At 45.8% G+C, this 19,460-nt stretch overlaps 1 protein-coding gene across 3 annotated transcripts; it reads right to left on the bottom strand.

Annotated features, from left to right (window-relative positions):
* Positions 1–185: 185 nt before the first annotated feature.
* On the bottom strand, positions 186–17,326 carry brsk1b (BR serine/threonine kinase 1b). 3 transcript variants are annotated; one of them, XM_035181846.2, is made up of 20 exons: positions 16,689–17,326; positions 16,200–16,294; positions 14,456–14,541; positions 14,032–14,172; positions 13,123–13,239; positions 12,916–12,949; positions 12,764–12,832; positions 12,479–12,625; positions 10,432–10,463; positions 10,054–10,218; positions 9,672–9,769; positions 9,292–9,442; positions 9,098–9,158; positions 7,620–8,235; positions 7,281–7,329; positions 6,509–6,632; positions 6,290–6,391; positions 6,085–6,193; positions 5,638–5,727; positions 186–5,058 (listed from the first exon to the last, which is right to left on the bottom strand). In XM_035181846.2, the coding sequence occupies exons 1-20, from the start codon at positions 16,774–16,776 to the stop codon at positions 4,835–4,837; spliced, it is 2,598 nt and encodes an 865-aa protein (XP_035037737.1). In that variant the 5' UTR covers positions 16,777–17,326; the 3' UTR covers positions 186–4,834. The 3 variants fall into 3 exon arrangements, with proteins under 3 accessions (XP_035037737.1, XP_035037739.1, XP_047199877.1); XM_035181848.2 differs by having other exon boundaries at positions 7,620–7,896; XM_047343921.1 differs by lacking the exons at positions 14,456–14,541; positions 16,689–17,326 and having other exon boundaries at positions 16,200–16,278.
* Between the last annotated feature and the right edge of the window lie 2,134 nt (positions 17,327–19,460).

Below are 19,460 nucleotides of genomic sequence, written 5' to 3'. Positions count from 1 at the left end.
CACGGAGATGAAGATGAGGGCCTGGTGTGATGAAGCACCATGAGGACGACGAGGAAGGAGGCAGCGTGAGTCCTGGAGTTCACGTGGATATAAAGTACTTTATAGTAAATGTATTTCCTGATGACAGTGAACTTCATTAGTGATTTAGTTTTCATCCCAAACTACAAATGACACAAACACTTCAATATATTTCCATTGTTGTTTATTGGTCAGTATTTCTCACAGGCAATAATAATCGTTGTCATAATAGTGCACTTTTCCTTTTTTGTAATTATACTACAGACATTTCTCTTTGTCGTCGTTGTCGTCATTAGCTGTGTTTGCTGTTTTCTCGACCCGCCGCCCCCCCCCACACACACACAGCTCCCCCTCCTCCGTCGAGTTGTTCGTTTTTTTTTTTTTCTTTCTGACATCATGAATTTCTCCCGAGTGGAAACAAAAAATAAAAATAAAATAAAACTTTCTCTATTGTGTGGAGGGGAGGCTCACGAGGTGAAGCGGTGGTCATGGGGGGTGAATACGGGCAGGAGACAAGAGATTATAGTCGTACAAGAAGAATGATAATGCTGAGGAGTAGAGGTGGTGCGGTGGCTACGATGTGGATAAAAGATAGTGAAGGCTACATAGATATGAATGGCATACAATGGAGACAGGCATACAGTGTATACAAATGTATACAGCTTCTGCGTCGAAGTATACGGTGTATAAAATGTATACAAGGGGAGGGGGGGGTGTCGATTATATACGTGGGTGAGATATGTGCAGTGGGGACAGGGATGGTTACAAAGAGGACGAATGAGGGAGTAGCAAATGTAAAGTGAAGGGGGGGGGAGTAGGGGAGGAATGAGGGAGGGAGGGGTGAGATTCTCTTCAGTGGCGCCGGAGCAGCCACGAATGTGCCGTCGTTTCTTTGAGTTTCCTCCGAGGAGAACGAGCCCCGGAGCAGCCTCCTCTTCCTCCTCTTCCTCCTCCTCTTCCTCTGTCCCTTCCCCAGACTCTCTCTGAAGCCGGTCGTGACTCGGACCTCGTGTTACAAAAAGGATGGTGACATAACTCTCTCTTCTTCATGTGCTCGAGTAACGCTGGAGCCCCCCCCCCCCGACCTCTGGCCTTTCTGAAGTGAGAGCATGTCACTGCCGGAGGGGCCTGAGGGGCCTCCTCTGAGCGGGGGGGCTGAACACAAAGCCTCCGATTACATGAGAGGGGGGGGGGGAAACACATTTACATTTAATGTGAAAACCCAGAACAGACATTCTCCAACGGTTCTGTGCAAAGAAAAAGCAAAAACTGTCGACGGGTTCAGGCAAATCAGGATATTGTGAATATTTAAACGTTGTGTAAACTCAGCAGGTTTCTACAGATGAAACTACAAGTTTCTTTCCGTCCTTGTTAATTCGTTTCGGTCAAACATGTCAATCAGGAACGTATTTGTGTCGGCGGGTCGTTTGAATAAGAACAGAACATTTCACTGGGAATGAAAATGACAAGAAAGTACGTTAATTATGTAACGTTCTGAACGAGAGGCCTTCAGTCGCGCTAACACCTCAGTGGAGTTTCACCGACTGTGAGCGCGTTAGCACGTTGAAATGTGCTGGCTAGCTGAGACGAAAGTGCTAATGGGGCTGATGGGACGTGTAGTTTTATCCTAATTTGCTCATAAACCGACGGTGCATCGGGGAGATTTCAAGAATTAAGTGGTAAAATCTGTACTTTTACGAGAATGAAATCGTAATATCAGGCTACGCATTAAGTTAGAGGGGGAATATCATCGGATCAGTTGGTCGCCTGTGTTAAAATGAGGAAAGTGAAGCATCTCTACGTAGCATTATTACTTTTTTGTCATTAAAGTACGATTTTATTCTCGTTACATTACGACGTTTTTTCCTGAAGATGTTTTATTCTTCACTATGGCCCCGATACTGACCTGATGACGGCTCAAATTGCAAAAATCAGGGATCAGAGATGTGGATGTTAAATTTGTTGAGTGGATGTTGTGATATTTCACTGGATGAGTGAAAACGTTGGCCTGTCGGTGGCTGCACTTTTTGAAGCATTCATTATTTTCCAGTTTTCTTCAGGGGAAAAAAAAGGTGATATTTACCTGTGTTCACCCCGTCGTCTCTAAGAAATCACACTTTCAACAAACACTTTGAAAATAAATAAATAAATAAATACATTTTCAATAAATATATGGAACAAAAATATGTTCAGACTCATTTCAAAAAAGTTTGTGACATTCACGTTGTTACCGCCGCGCCTCCTTCTTTTTTTTTTTTTTGCTGGTGGCAAACACACAAAAACATGATAAAAAAAAAGAAGCTACAACACAGAAAGACCAGAGCGGGGGTGAGAGGAAGAGAAAGAAACGGAAAGTAAACAATGCAAAACGAGCCCAAAACGTTCTCCACGTGTTTTCTGTTTCCCTTCCAGGCATGTGTGCAGGATTCTTATGACAGACGACAAACCAAAGTCTTTTTCCTTTTCTGTCTTCTCCTCCCTCTTGAGGAAAGTTCATGTGTTCATCTCCCCCTGCCTCCCTCAGTCCTCCCTCTCTCCCTCCCTCTCTCTCTCTCTCTCTCGCTCTCAGGCAGGAGGGGCAGCAGGTTTCGGTCGGGGGGGCTTGTCTGAGCCGGCGTCGTTCTGCATCCATTGTTAAACTCAAAGGAACGCTGAAAGAGTTTCGGTTGCCTAATAACTGGTCGTCCTGTTTCACCAGCCTCTTTGTTTCAGTCTCCATCACTTCGGCTGCTGTGATGGATTTTCATTTTGCTCTGGTGTGTTAACTGAGACGATATGAACAGTGAAAGAGCTTCGTTCTCTCCGAGCTGCTCGTGAAGCGAAACCTTCCTGAAGTCGCCACCTTGTGAGGGCGGGAGTTTCTACGTGTTTCAGAATGTAACTACATTCAACGAAGTCGGAAAAAAAACATTCATGTCCTCCTCGTCGTCCTCGTCGTAACACGAGCCGGGAATCACGTTAACTATTGTGTTGATTGTGATGTTCATGTCCTCACGAAGGAAACAAGCATCCGGGTAAATAAAACTTACAGAAAATACAATAGATTTCCTGTAAAACAATGATTTGATTTCAGAAATGGAAACAAAACAAGGATTCAACTTGTTTCTCGACAGCAGCCGTCACGTTTTTCCGTCACTAGCTAGTTTAATAACTGACTATGCACCTCGCTTCGCTATGATTGGACAGCTGCTGTACAGGGGAGGGGTTTAGAGAAGGTTAGTCTCGTATTAGGCTACATCCGTACTCTGGCATTTTCAAACTAAAGTGATCTCCATCCAGACTAAGGGCGCGGTCACACATGCGTAGCAGTGATGAACCTTTGCCTCGCGATATTTTCCAATTTGTGCGAAGGAGGCGAATTAGACATCTGCTTCCTGTGACCAGTCGAATCGCATTGGAGGTAAACTTTGGTGAACTCTGTCCCCCGATGTTTCAAAACCTGAACTAAAAGAGACTCGCGTGTATAAATAACTAGGATATCATGAGCTAACAAGTTCAAGTTAAAGGTGAATGAAACGCAGATGTGTCGGGTTTCCTCTGCCTCCCGGTGGCCAACAATCATATTGCAGGTTTAATCATTTTGTGTAAATTTGCGTAGATTGATCACTTTTTTTTAGTTTTTACGCTTTTTGTAAATCCAAGAGTTTAAAAACTAAAAAGATACCGGCAGCGTTTCCGAACTTCTCAGTTTTAACGGCTCTAAGATGATGATGATGGACGAGTCGTGTGTCTTTCAGTGGATTTGCGTTTGGAAGGTTTTTCTTCACAGCAGGAAAAGAGAACAAAAACTCTTTCAGCGTACGTATGACGCATCAATTAAGACGGAATAGCTCCTGGCCTCTTCCTTCACACCGTCATCATCGCTGCGTTCGCTCAAGAGGCCTTTGGTCACTTGTTTCTCTAACTAGTCTCAGTTTTGTGTGGGAGTTTTTACTTGTGAGAGATTCTACCTGTGGTGTGACTACAGTGTCCTGAAAATGGGACTAAATCTAACTACCTATCCACTTTTTCTCCTCCGTTAAAGGCAACACGGTATCATAGCTTTATCAGTGTAATTCAGAAATAATTGTGGGATTTAATGTTTCTCATACACTCAAAGGAAAAGTTGTGAATTTCACCTTTAGGGCTACGTTACACAGACCAGTACATTTTCTGTCATTTCTTTGATTTGCTCTGCTCTCAGACTAACAGCTCGGTTAGGTCGCTAATTATTCGTATTTTGACTCGTTCTGTAATTCTAGCTCCTTCCTCGGGGGGGCGTCCTCGTGTCGTTGCCTTGCTTGAGAAAACATTTGTCTTGAGGAGGAGAGAGGAGCAGGTTTGTTGTCATGTGACGCGTCATGTTTGGTCAGGTGGTGTCGAGGAGACGTGAGGATCCAGGTGATGATCCGGCAGCACTTTGACTGACAGATGGGAGGTTTCCTGTTCGATCTGAACCACGTGCTGCGTGTGATTGGTCGGCGGGAAGGCAATGTGCTTTCTTGATTGGCTGGAGTGGGTGAACTACGCGTTTCTCTGGCTGTGAGCGTTTCCTGTATTTCTCTGGTGAGGTGGGACTTAACCGAGGTCCTGAGGGCCGACGAGGGATCCACCCGTCTCCCCCACAAATATACATTTCTGCTAAAACCAGCCACTTGTGGGGAATTCTCCGTCACATCCTTCCATCGGCTCCGAGGAAAAACTTCCCCTCCTCCATCCCTTTGCTCGAGGGTAACGGCAGGAAGCAAAGGCAGAAAGTAAGGAAACAGGAAAGGAAACAATGTGGGAAGGACAGAGGGAAGGAAGAGAGGAAGGCCTCTCTTCCACAACATTCTTTTCAGGGATGAGACTGCGTCCCATTGGACGACGAGAGGAGTCTGGTCTTGTCTTTCCCTGACCCTCGCCTTTGTAAGACGGTGCTACTGTTGCTCCCACTTCCGCTTCCTCCGTCCGCCGCGCGCTCCCTCTCCCCCCGCTCCCGATCGGATCCACTTTCGGAACGCCGGGAGTTCTGACGCGAGGGGGTGCTGGGCTGGCGAGTCAGCTGACCGTTCTTCTCATCTGAGGTCAAAGCAGACGGAAACAAACCAATCACTGGTGCATATCGTGCATGTGTGTCTTAGTGTGTGTGTGTGTGTATGTGTAGACGTTTTAAGACATGAACTCTGGAGACGCATCTGTGTCTGGACTTTCTCCGGAGTTTGTCTTTCACACTTGAACAACACAGCAGGAGACGCTCCTCTTCTTCCTCCTCAGATATCCGTATTCTTTCTGTTCTTTTGCTTTTTGAATCCGTCGTTTGTTTGAAACTTCATCAACACACGCGATGAATCTTTGAGAGAATCTCCCGAGGTTTAAGACGGTGTCGGGTGATGTAAACATGATCACGTGATTTACGCAGCAGAGTTAATACGTCACTTCCTGTCTCTGTCTGCTGCTCCCGGCTGCTCCACCTCTCACCTGAATAATGCAGAGGATTTGTTGCTGTTGTGAACACGAGTGCAGAAAACCTCCTGCTGTGTTGTGCATGTGTGAAAGACAAACTCCGGGTAAAGTCTGGACCCGATTCTCTGAAAACAGCTTCACAGTCCGTCCAGAGAGCATCAGGACAGGACGAGGGTCTGACAGTGTGCTACTCACCAGCCAGTGCCTGCACAGAAGGCTGATCGTGAGTACTCAGCAGCTGAGCCTGAATGGTTTCCACAACTCTTTTGAATCTGCGACTGGGACCTGGAAAAAAAAGGAAATTAAAATCCAGAAACACTGAAACCGGAAACCAGTTTGAATTTGCCTCATATTCAAAAATATTCCAGGATCACAGTAAACATGCAACAACTTCTGTTTGACACCTGGGGGCAGCGGAAACAAGCTGCATTTCTGGAATGTAAATCGTCATCGTTTGTCCAGTCCAGGTTTGCAAGAATAAATAATAGAGTGACCTCTCTCACATATATGATTTTATAAGTAAAATCTTATTATAATAAAACCTTGAGAATTAATAACATATATACAATTATTTAGAATGAATTACGTCTTACACCTCCAGCTGTGTGTCTCCATTTCCTACTTGAATACATGTTCTTCTACCTGTTATTAGCGTGAAGGTGACGCTGTAGATTCCCATCTGTCTTCTTCCTTCCCTCTCTGCTCGTTCCCTCTCTCGCTCCCTCTCTCCTTCTGAGAAAGCAATGTCCACCTACAGAAGAGTCACAACCAACGAAAAGCATTTTCACTTCAAATTTCTGATTACTTGACCTAAATGTCGAGGCTGAGAAGAAAAATGAAGCAATACTTGGAACTTGACAGGCTTCTGGAAGACAGAGGGGCCGCCGGACGACTTGTACTCTGCCCGGAAACTGTTCTGAGACACCACGCTGTGGCTGAGGGACGGGATCTGGAGCGGAGAGGAAGAGGGTGACGTTCACGTAAAAAGATAAACGCTGAAGCCGTTAATGTCATAAATGGAAAATGAAGTCACGCCGGTCGTTGGCCGAGGCTCGGCGGCACTCACAGAGAGGAAGGCGTGGACGATGTCCGCCTTGATGGAGCTGAGCGGCTTGTCTCTGATCATCACAAAGATCTGCTCCTCCTTCTCCAGGCTGATGAAGTTACCAAACCACGACCTCTTGGCCAGTCTGCAGATAAACCAGAGTGTCACATGTGATTCTGCTGAAGTGAACTAACGCTCCATTCATCTGAAACATTACAAGATAAAGTAAATCCCCACTTGGTATGATTTGATTTCACACAGATATGAGGGAAATCACTGAAGCCCACGGCTCTGACAACACAACTCACTGAAATGACCCGTCCACTAGCATGAGGCCGTGTGTATGACCTGTACTGCCGCCAGCCACCTAATATTTGGAACCATGTCCTCTATCTATATTTACAGTATTTGGTCCTGACTAACTCCTGGAAAAACATTGATAAATCTTTCCTATCTTTTGAAATAAAGCAGAAGAGGAAGTTTGTAGCTGCTCCAACTAAGATCCTGAAAATACAGTGTCACACAAGTGCATTAGCAGAAGACAAGAACGCAAACATGACAAGTACAAAAGCCACACAACGGCAACACAACCACAATGAGCGTGAACGACAACGGATGTTGACAGTGAAACGAGCTTTGAGCACCTGCACCGTAACACCTCCAATATACAAGCATCACATTTCATCATCGTTTCACTGTCAACATCTGTTGTCGCTTCGCACACAACTGTTGTGTTGATGTTTTGCACTTGGACAGAAAACACGGAACTGTCAACAGAGACGTGTGAACTCACTCTGGACTGGACTCTGGAGTCAAACTGGACATGTCCTCGGATGTAGGGACTAAAGCAACAGAGAGAAAGAGGAGAGGGAGAATAGAGGAAGTGAGTTTTAATGACAGGAACGTGTTCCATTGCCCTAATTGCAAATTATCACAGAATCCGAGCAGTCACAAATATGCAAATGCAGGTTCTTGTTCTATCCTGGATTCAAATGCAGAGTAGCATAATAATAAGTAGAATAAATAGTAAAATAAATAAAAGAATCTGATTCTCTAAACCGTTTGTAGCTTCATTTAAAGGCGACTTCGCAGGAAGTGATGTCACTGGTTCGTGTCTCTGGCTGAGGTTCACCTTGCATTTTGCGCCGATGGAAGCGCGGTGAGCCCAGCAGGTTGTTTTTGAACGAGTTGAGCCTTGTTCTCCAGTGGGCGGAACTCGAGGCGGCCAGCCCGCCGCTGCCGCCCGGACTGGAGGGCGGGGTCAGCGACAGCGAGGCCCCGCCGCCTCCGTCGGCTCTGGAAGAAGAAGACGAGGAGGAGGAAGAGGGAGGGGTGGTGGAGGAAGGGTGTTGGATTTGGTGCACGGGCGTGCCCAGCGGAGTGGGCAGCGGCGAGCCCTGAGGCGTGACCTGTGAAACAGGGGGAGGGGTGGCAGAGGAGTTAGAGGGCGAGTGGGAGTTCTTGGACTTGAAGACAGATGGCGAGGGGAAGTTGAAGAAGCGTGGGGTGGGGGAGAGGAGCGGGGACGGAGACGGGGAGGGGGAGCGTGGAGTCTGAAGAGGGAGGGACTTCATGGAGTGAAGCTGGGGCCGTTCAGTGGGGCCCTTTGAGGGCAGGGTCTGGGTTTTTGGGTCAGGCGCCGGGCGGCTGGGCCGAGCGCTGGTGGCGGCACTTCCTGGTTTGGGGTCTTTGGAGGAGGGAGTGGAAGTGGAGGTGACTTCTGATTGGCTGAAAGTGAAGACCGGACTCTGATGGACAGACAGAGAGATATGGGGAGAAGGAGGGAAAGAGGGATGGACAGAAAGTAATGGTCATGAATTATGAGTCATGGACACAGTTGTTCAACAAGCCTCGAACACAAGATGAATTTAGTGATTTCTCCTCTCAGGTTCAGTTCGTGTGTCCAGGTCCGTGTCAGCACGTGAGACAGAGGCAGCGAGATGTGTCCATGAAGTGAGATGAACATGACGTGTGACAGAGAGATGGAGACCAGTTCAAAAAGATCAGTGGAAGCTTGTTTTTCTGGTTCCTCAGGAAACTGTGTGTAATTTATCATCGCAGGGTGAAGGCCTCAGATCTAAACTAATCTCACGTGCAGATCTGTTGTTTACACAGGTTGTGTGTCTGCTGCTGATTCGACGACTGTATTTCCTCGAATAAAAGATAAGACAAGTAGATCTATGTTCTCAATTAAATACCAGAAATCTACAGTATGAAGCCGTGGATCTTCCAGTCCTGCAAGTATGTCAGGATTCAGCTCGAGTGCTTTTACTTTGAAACAGGTACAGATACACGATATGAAAAACAAAACTCTCTGTGACGCACATGCACCACATCCAGTGTGGCCCGGGCCTTAGTTAAAGTTAGTTAAAGTTAGTTAAAGTTAGTTAAAGTTAGTTAAAGTTCATCAACTCCTGAAAACAACTGTTCTCTGTAGTTTTTAATCAAACTCGACTCAAGTAAGGAATCAATGCTTCCACTTTGATGGGACTATTTTCAGCTGTGGATGACTACAAATGGGTAAACTGACTAGTGCATGTTGTGGATGGGACACATGGGACTGATGTTAAATAAAGCACAGTGCAGGTATCTGAGGAGAGACGTTCTTACCCTGGGGCTGCTGAGGGGACTGGAGGACAGACCAGTGGACGCTCCGCTGACCGAACGAGACCTTTCAAAGAGGAAACAACGAGCCAGACGTCAAAAGATTCTCCCGTACTTTACAATCTTAACGTTATTATTTCCATGTGTCACAGTTTCAATCAGCTAAACAAACATCATGGTACATCAGCGCTGGTTCGAACCTCTGGCTGTGTGCACTCGTGTCCAGAGCCCTGCGAGGTGGGGTGGGAGACCCCTGTTCTGTGACACTGAGGACCTCCAGGCTCTTCCTCTCGGGACGATAGCGGCCGTGACGTGTCAACATGGGCGAGTCCACGCGCTTCCTGGGAGGGTCTGTGAGGAGAGAGACGTTATCTTTAAAAAAATGCACAAAAATATTTCTGGTGAAAATGTCAACACGTCAAACAAAAAACCTTATAAATCTTTTATTCATTTTGTATTTATTTGTTTATTTCCCGGGCACATTATTAGGATAAAAATCTGCTGGAGTTCGCAGGAATGCTAATTTACATTACACGTAAGCTGTTTTTGGTTCGACCATGAAAAGGACGACTCTCCTCACCGAGGTCATTTCTGGGCGGCAGGTCCTCGTCCTCACAGCTGGGGTATCGCTCCTTCCTGTCCAACAGGAGGTAGTAGATCATCTTCTCCTGGTTCTCCCTGAAGACAGAGACGCACAAATCAAAGGTTACAAGCAAAGACAGAAGAGACAGAGGAGACAGAGGAGACACAAGACTTTTCAGGATCGCCACAACATTCTGCAGCTCTGAGTGTAAATAATGAGAATAGAAAAGACAATCTCCAGAGTTCATGTCTGAAACGGCTTAAATTAGATAAAGGAGAGACTCTAACGACCAGAGGGAGCCGTGTGACCAGTGAATTTCCTGGCGTTGGATCAACAGAGTCTTGTCTTTGCAGCGTAAGTGTTGGATGGATTTACTCACTCCTCACTTGTAAGGTCCTGTGTGAGTTTGACCCGGTCTCTGAAGCAGCCTAACGAGTACATGCTCTCCAGCACGTCGGGGTCCAGGTCCGTTAACGACAGGATCCTCTTCACGCACACGCGTCGAGGCGGCGGCTGCTCCGGACACGGCTCGTTACGGCCGCTCCTGACAGGAAGACACCAGCGCATGGAGTCAGGGAGGCTGCAGGACAGATTCTACAGGTTTTCTATGAAGGTATTTAAAAAGGCTGCAACAGGAAACCATGCGTGATGAGATGAAAGCATGTGGAATAGTTTCTGTGTCTACAACGATAATTAAAATCAAGAGGAGACAGAGATTTCCACTCTTGATTTAGAGAAAACTGAAAGTTGAACTTACTGGTACCAGGCGTGTTTCTGTATTGCTTCTAGCTGTAACCCACAGAAATAAAAGACAAGATTAAAGAACTGGTTGATATTAAAACACATTTTTAAAACCAATTCAATGACATTTACTGGACAACTGTAAAATAAAACAGTCCTGACTCAAACCAGTATTTTTTCTGTGTGGAAGACTGAAGCTGTGACTAAAGGTCAAAGGTCAAAGTTTGAATGTGACATGTGATGTGTCATCACCCTCATGCTGCTAATGAGCAGGTGTTAGCATGCTAACATTCGACTGCTTCACATCAGCATGTTACCAATGCTGCTGTAAGCATGGCGCTATGCTATGGGATCATATTCGCTTCACTAATATTTTGTGCTTGTGAAATAATGTTGTAGTCGTACATCATCTTTTGTGTGTGTGTGTGTGTGTGTGTGTGTGTGTGTGTGTGTGTGTGTGTGTGTGTGTGTGTGTAAAAGTTTTGAAGCTGGAGAAATATTTTGTGTATTTTGTGCAGGGATATTTTTATATTATTTTATATAATAAATTGGAAAGCAAACATTTGCGATGGTTTATGGGATGTGTAGTCCCTCACTCTTAAAATAGTTATGTACACACTCTTGTACCTTTGCAGTTGAACGTTTTCCAATGTTTTTATTGCTCTGAACCTACTAATGTACTAATTACTAATTACTAATGTAATGATTCATCTCGAAGCTGCTCGGCCTGGTTCCACCATTAAAACTCTTTTTAACGTCAGAGGAGGAAATGAAGGAAAGATTTACCTCGGGAAGCAGAACGGTTTCTAAAAGCGGACGCTCGCCGTTGCAGCTCCTGTTTCTACCGTTAAGTACAAACACAGGTTTACAGTCTGTGGTTTGGTTTCCATGGAGCAGACGAGCAGAGACAGTCTGACCTGGTTTCAGGCTCCATTAATCAACAGCTCATCACACGAACCCACAGCTCTGATTAAATCTGCTGCGTTTCAGCTCCACGACTAAGTGACCGGAGGTTTCGCTCGTTCGTTATTTCACGGCTCCACATCATCACATCCGTCTCTCTGCCTCACGACCACCGAGCTCGTCTCTGCGCTGCACGCCTGCTTCAGCCCAGCTTCCCTTTATGAGCTGTGGAATTTCTTCCAGTCGTCCTTTGTCAGTCCCCCCCACTGTCTCTCTATGAACTGCCGGTCTCTTTTCAGGCCTCGCTGTCACCATGGAAAGTTGGCATTTAGGTGAAAAGGAAGAGAGGTCCTCTCCTTCACCCTCAGCGCCTGTGCTCCTCCTTTCAGCTCCTGATGATGCTGCTTCATTCATCCGTTCACATTACACATACGTGCAGATACCTCTACCTCCGAGGACACAGATAAGACCTCAGGACTAATGGCCGAGTCCATTTCCCCTCCACAAACTCACCCGTGCACTCTGTTCTTTCTATCTTCCTCAGTTCTACTCCTCTGAAACAAACCCAGGGGCTGTGTCTTTTATTTTATTTTACTTCTTCCCCCTGAAATATCTGGTAAATGAAGTGTTTTCACTGCAGACGAATCAAACCGTGGTTCAGCTCACATCTTTGGGTGCATCGGTCTGGATCGGGGTCCGAGGAACCTTTCACACCTGATATTTAGGCTCAGACTAAACTGAAAAGTCTGAAGGTCTGAACCAAACAAGGTGAGATGGATGTGTCGACTGCTCCTCTGGGGCCCTGCCTCCATCTTTAGGCTCCAGTTTCCTGTTTGACTTGCTGAGTCATGTTTAAAGCGTCACTCCTCCTTTCCTCTCCTCGCAGGGACAGACGGGACGGAACAATGTCCGCGACATAAACGATGTTTGGCAGACATTGATTCTGTTTATCCAAACATAATAACATATTGAACATAATTCATCTCCTCAGTCCACTGACGTGTATTTGTCCTTGTACAAATGTTTCATTTCATCTGCTTTGACAATTTCTCCTTGATTCTATTATTAAGCTTTGGCTTGATAATCATAACCTTTTGGAAATTAAATATATCACATATATAAATACACCATCATATCAAACTAACTGTTAACTATCTCACCGTGAGTCTCTTGTCCGGGTTGACTTCTATCATTCCCTTGAGCAAAGCTTGGCAGTCAGGAGGTATGAAATGAGGCATGTGGAACACGCCGCTCTTCACCTTCTCCAGAAGCTGCCGCAGGTTGTCGTGGTCGAAGGGCAAAGCACCCTGGGAAAGGACGGGAGGAGACGGACCATGTGTAAAGTTCAGAGTCGTACATGAGGTGGATGATGGGAAACAAGATGAAAAAATCTGGAATACAGAATCAACAGAAGCTGGAAGATGAAGATGATCTGAAGTTCTTACCACAAGAAGAGCAAAGAGGATGACTCCACAGCTCCAGACATCGGCCCTGCGACCGTCGTACTTCTCCCCTGATACATGAACACAGGAGGGTAGCATTAGAAACACACACACACACACACACACACACACACACTGAGAGGGACGTAACTTACCCTTATGACCTCTGGACAGGCGTAATGTGGGGACCTTGACAGAGAGAAAGAAGGAAATGATTACACAACTTTCCAGATGTGAGCAACACATTTTATCTGTTAAATCCTCGTTTCAAAAAGCTTCTGATAAACAAATCCGCAAATCCGCAAATCGACTACGTGAAAAAGACGTGCGTCATGTTTCCACCCACTGGGCCTCGTACTGACCCGCAGCTGGTTTCCAGCAGACTGTCCCCGACTTGTAGCGACGCCATGCCGAAGTCTGCGATCCTGATGTTGTTCTTCTCATCCAGGAGAAGATTCTCTGGCTTCAGGTCTCTGTGGCTGCACACACACACACAAACACACAAACACACACACACACACACGCACGCACACACACACACACACACACACACACACACACACACACACACACACACACACACACACACACACACACACACACACACACACACACACACACGTTAGTTTTGCCATTTAACCATTAACATCACACACTGCCGACAATTTGGGGTTCATATAGAGGAGCCAGGGATCGGACCACCGAGCCTTTGGTTAGTGGACGACCCGCTGTAACTGCTGAGCCATCCACCATTTAGGACTTTTTACTTCTACTCAATTTATGGTTAAATATATGTATGGATATCTTACAGAATAGAATCCAGTGTGAAATATCACCAGTGGTTTCTCAAAGTGAAGAAATCTGTTAGTTGTTGTTACTTGAACAATAATATTCAAAAGAGGTAAAACATCTTTAACATCTTCTCTTCTTTCCAAACCTAACTCATCATCTGACATCCCTCATGTTTAGAAAGTTTAAAAACTGCCCTGTTGTTTTAATGTTGTGGTTTTAGTTTTATTTGATATTATCTGGCTTTTCTATCATTTGCAGACTTTGCACTTGATTTTGTGAAGCACCTTTAACTCTTAACTGATGAACAGGTACTTTGACTTAACTCTTTGCTCAACATGAACAGGCCCATCCATGTGATAGATGGTACCAGAGAATATAAGAATTATGTCCTCATGGCTGATTAAGAATATTCATTGATGATTAAAATACAGGTATTAAAGTACAGAATAAGACAGAAGGGGTAAAGCTCAGTTACGGACCATATGGAGTGGTTATGGCAGAAGTCGAGGGCGGAGATGATTTGTCTGAAGAACTTTCTGGCCTCCTTGGGCGTCAACCTGCCCTTTTTCACCAGGTAGTCGAATAACTCTCCTCCGGACACATGTTCCAGCACCAGGTACCTGGAGACCGAGGAGCAGAGGTCAGAGAGGTGAGGAAGAGGAGAAACCTTCTATGTTCATACTCGTAAGTCACTGCTGTGCCTCCGCTGTACATACACACTCATACACACTCATACACACTCATACACACTCTCACAGCCTCGTATATCTCTGATGTCTTGTGTTTTTTTTTTTATCTCACATTTGTCTTTAAGATTCAAGGTTGTTTCACTCTGGCAGAGATCCAGAGGCAGAAAGGGAACAAGTCAGCGGAGAGCGGAGCGAGAGATAAAGAGATACTCACAGGTATTTGTTATTCTCATAGACATCGTGCAGCTTCAGAACGTGAGGATGCTCTATTAGTTTAAGAATAGCTATTTCTCTCTCCACCTGGACAGACAGAGGAGGGAGGGAGAGGTAAAGAGACGGGAGGTTAGAGATGCTGGAAGAGGAAATGTAAGTCGCAGCAGGAAGGTAAATAAGATGAGTTAGCATCAAGAGAAATATGGAGCAGAAGGAAACTGGGAATTCTTTAAAGGTGTAAATCAGCCAGTGTTAGTGTCAGTGAGGTCAGAGTTGAACTTAAAGTCGAACTTTATATAAACAGTGAATGTTAATGTGACGAACACACAGAAATATCACTAACTCTGCAGTTCCCCTTGCAAAGTGTTTTACCTTCTTTTTAGTTTCACCTTGAATTTAAACCTGGTGATTTTTCACAGCATCTTAGAAAGATAAATCCTGTTTGTTCTGTTGGAAACGTGACGTAACGCTGAACCATCTGATCGTCACAGCGAGCTCCACCAATCAGAGACGTCGCTGTTACACCTGAGGATTGTGGGAAGTGTAGTACTTCTCCTTGACATTGCGAATTGCGACATTGCGGCTTCAACAGGAGAAAGTAACATCGTTTCAGAATCTGATAGCTTGTGGTGAGTCTACCTCGGATGGTAAAAACATTACGGCTGATAATCAAAACCTCTGTTCAGAAAACGAATGGGATTTTCACTTCCGGAGCCAAACTGTTAAACTTTGTGATGCGTTTCCAGCTTCTTGTGCTGCCTTGAAGTGGCCAAAGCAATAAACTGACACATGATTAAAGTTATGATATTATGTGTTTGAATTATTAAAGCTATGCTAACATATCTGTGGTGCGATGTTTCAGCACCAATAAGCAGCAGGAAGACTAAAACTCAAAGCCACATTTGGAGACTAAATATGAGACTAAAAAGCAAATTACGTTTCTTCCTTTAGATGTATCTCGCAGCTAACGCTAGTATACGGCAGTGCAGCTACCGTATCCAGGTTGTAATGCATGTACCAGACACCTGATCTCTAAAGTTTCTACTTCTATACGTGCAGGTTTTGAAAGAACTCGTCAAAATCCGAGTGACGATACTGAGATATGGACCAAAACACACGCTGCCCTTCTTTTTGTCTCAAGTTGTACCTGCACAGCGCCTCAAGTGATCAGCGACGTTAGAAATACAAACAGTTTGCAGCATGTTTCAGCTGCAGTAGCTTTCATCACAGGACTCAATTAGCAGACTGAAATCATCTCTATTGTTCGCTGCACAGAGGCAGTGCCCACACACTCGGCAGCTCCGAGCTACAACACGCCGACACCGGGCTTCTGCCTGACTGAAATAAAAGCTCCCTTTCTGTAGGTTGGAGGCTGCGAGCGTAGTCGAGCTTTGCAGACAACATAATTACAGGCCCGGCAGCAGAGACGGCACACAGACTGGAGACAGACCCCACATGGCAAAATTGCTTTGGCCCAGATTTGACCCACATTGTCCCACTGGCATCTGGTCCGCCTACGTGGGATGACGCCACTTCGTTGGTCCGCCCCCGTTTGCCAGATCTGGGCCACAGGTAAGTCATAGATTCACCACATGTCAACCAAACTGAGCAAAAGGTGGCCCACGTTTGTTCTGGGATATTTGGGCCACGTTTACGATTTCACACAAGAAGGCCAGAAGTGCCGCATCATTGAAAAGTGGCCCACATCCGCTATCTGGGACAAGTGAGTCCTGTGAGTTCTGTACCTTCATTAGAACCGATTCGGAGAGTTTCTCCCTGTTCACAATCTTTATGGCCACTTTCTGTCCTGTTATACAGTGGACGCCCAACTTCACCAGTCCTGCAGAGGCAGAGAGAGACAGAGAGGAGGCAAATGTTTGAGTATCAGGAATCATCATGCAGTGTGAAAACTGGAAGGAGGGGATGTCATACATAATTCAGGAGGTTTTACTGACATTGTCACAAACACTGACCAATCTCATCCTATACTGGGATATTTATTCAGAGGCCTGCTGCCCTAAATATTAAAATACGTGATTATGGAATTAAGGAGGCTCTTTAAGAATAAAACCACTGAAGATAAGAGGACACACAATGAGGATTAAACCATGAGATCAGGATATAATGGGGGTTTTAAATCGAGTCTGAATAAGGGTGTTAACACCCTGGAATCAGCTGATGCAACTGGCAGGCGTCTTCCCTGCCTCGTTGCTGCAGGACTCGGAGGTCCCTACCTGTCTGGCCCTTCCCGAGGGTCTTCTCCAGCCGGTAGGGCCCCACGTACTGGCTGGACAGGCCCACCGTCAACTCCTTGCTGCTCATCCTGAAATTCTCTCTCCCGATGCGAGGCGGATCAAGATAGGGCTCGGTCCTGCTCCGTGCGTAATGCCGTTACGCACATGCCAGGCGGCGGAGAGGAGAGGAGACGAGAGGAGGCGCGGAGGACTGGTGTGGTCGTGATCTAGAGCCGGGCCCTGCAGGATACTCCCATGCACTTGCTTGTCATGCGGTCAGGTCCGTGCTGGGAGCGGGAGTCGGCCCGGGCTCCACTCTTTTATTACCAGGCCTAGAATAAAGTATTTCCCAGGATCGGCTGGTGTGACTCACTGCAGCAGCATCGTTTCTGAGCGGAGAAGGAGAAGGAGAAGGAGAAGGAGAAGGGGTGTGTGAGGTTTGTCCACAATAGTCTCCTCCACCCCTGCTGTAGGAGAGAGGAGTTTAAAGCTGGCTGCTTCTGTGCAGCTGGACGAAAAGAAGCTTCTCACTCAGACCTGGACAGGAAGGCTACATTCGCCACAAATTGATTTCTGTAAGAGCAGAGTCTCAAATATCCCAAGTCAGAAAGCTCTGATTGAATCCATTGACTGATCGATATCAGGGACCCCCCCCCCCTCCTCATCCCCCTGCTGCTGCTACCGTCCAAAAAACCTTTTCATGTTCCTCCCAGGCAGCTTCACACATTCCCAGTCCGGCCCGGTTCGGTCAGGATGTGCCTCTGCGTGCAGACGCGTCCGGATAATAATCTATTATCGTAACAGCATCAGCTAGCAGAATGGGTTTTCCAATATCCGGTGCACACTTTGGCTCACCCCCTCCCAGACCCTGCATCAGGAAATACAGGAAGAAAAAAAAAACCCAGCACCAAGGCAAAGAGCCTCAGGCTGCCCGGGGCCCGCAGGAGGGCGAGGTGCGGGGCAGCCGCAGCGGGGAGAGGTGCGCTCGGTGCCGGAGGAAGATGAGCGCGGGGCCCGGTGATTAAATCCTAGAAACAACAAGCATCCTCAGCTGTGTGGAAGCCGCCTCTCCTCCTCTCCTCCTCCCTGTCCTCCCTCTCTCTTCCTCTCCTTCTCTGTGCGCATCCCCCCCCCCTCAGGCCGCCGCTCAGCGCACAATCCAGAAGAATAATCTGGACAAATCTCTCGGATGTGATGTTTCAGGCTGTCAGAAGTGACCCGTAGCGTTTCCCTTTCTTTCCTCTTCTTCATCGGGCAGCATCAGCATCCGGGTCCCTCATCCCCACCTCTCTCTCTGCCCCCACCCCCTGTTTTACTACAGCAGAGCTCCTCCGGATGTGATTGGCTGCACCAACGCTTGGAGATAACCAGCAAACACCACATGGACCAAAGAATCACCAACAACCTGAATGAAGAGAACATTATTAAAAACATGCGGGGAAATCCCAGCAGGCAGCAGCACCCAGACACAGATTCATGTTCTCAGGAGCAGATTCATGTTCTCAGGACGAGCAACGTGCAGAACACCATTCACCAAACTTCTCTGTCGAAATAACCAAAAACCACGAACTCCTGAACATTAAAACAGAGAAAACCATCAAATATAAAATATCATTTACATTTTTTTATCAAACTGAATTCACTAAATGTGTTTGAGATGTTAAATAGTGATTTTAACACATGATCTCTGAAGCACAGCTGAATTCATCACTTGTTACAAGGGAAACTTTGAACATCTTATAGGCAAATACATGATAAATTATACTTTATACTTTGTAGTTTACTTAATTTAGGATCAAGTCAAGCTTCATTAAACCCAACAGAGTTTAGTCTTTGTTTGTTTGTTCATCAGAATTAATTAACTTGTTGTTCTTTATTACCAAATTTGTCAGTTTTGTCAATGTTGGCTTGAAATTAATCTTTCAAATAGATAGATAGACAGATAGATAGATGGATGGATAGATATGAAACCTGAAGCTCAATTAAATTACTGTAGATGTACACTAGATATTGTTCTTGTGTGTTTTATGTATTTTGTATTTTTTAATGTTGAGAGTTTCAAGCGTTCCACTCACAGGAATAGGAATATATTTTTTTTTTCCGGAGGGATTTTGCTTTTATGTGCTTAAGTCTCTAGTTCTTAAAAATATCCTGAAAACACATAATGGATGAAAAGTGAGTGCACAACACAAAGCAGGTTCAGATTCATAATGTGCCCCCAACAGAAACTGTGATTAAGGTTCACATTGTGATGTATGACTCCCAAATCTTTATCCCTTCTAATCTTAATCTCTTGATGCCGTCAGGTCGATGTAGCTCAGATTATCTAATGGTGTGTGTGTGTGTGTGTGTGTGTGTGTGTGTGTGTGTGTGTGTGTGTGTCTTTGTGTCTTTGTGCAGTAGGTTGTGTTCACTGGGGACAAATCTAAAATGAGATGTTTTCCCTCTATGTAGTTTTCCCTCCGTCCCTACAGGTCCCAGTGTTTCTATGAGTGTTACAGTTTAAATAAAACGTGTGTGGGTCAGATCGGTTCTCACAGAATAAACATGAACATGTGAAGAACATGATGAGGAACCTGCTTTCCTCATGTATCTCTAACGTTGTGGGAGCTGCTGGTATTACACCACACGGTGGCGCTGTTACGCTGCAGGTTCAACACTTCAACATGTACAAATGAACGAGCTTCAAATATTAAAGATATTGTAGAGAAGGAGATTTTCATGTCGTGTTTATATATCATCAGTGTTCATATATCATCAGTGTTTATATAT

This window comes from Hippoglossus stenolepis, chromosome 16 (assembly GCF_022539355.2).
Source record: "Hippoglossus stenolepis isolate QCI-W04-F060 chromosome 16, HSTE1.2, whole genome shotgun sequence".
NCBI lineage: Eukaryota > Metazoa > Chordata > Actinopteri > Pleuronectiformes > Pleuronectidae > Hippoglossus > Hippoglossus stenolepis.
This window is presented reverse-complemented; position numbering and strand designations above follow the sequence as displayed.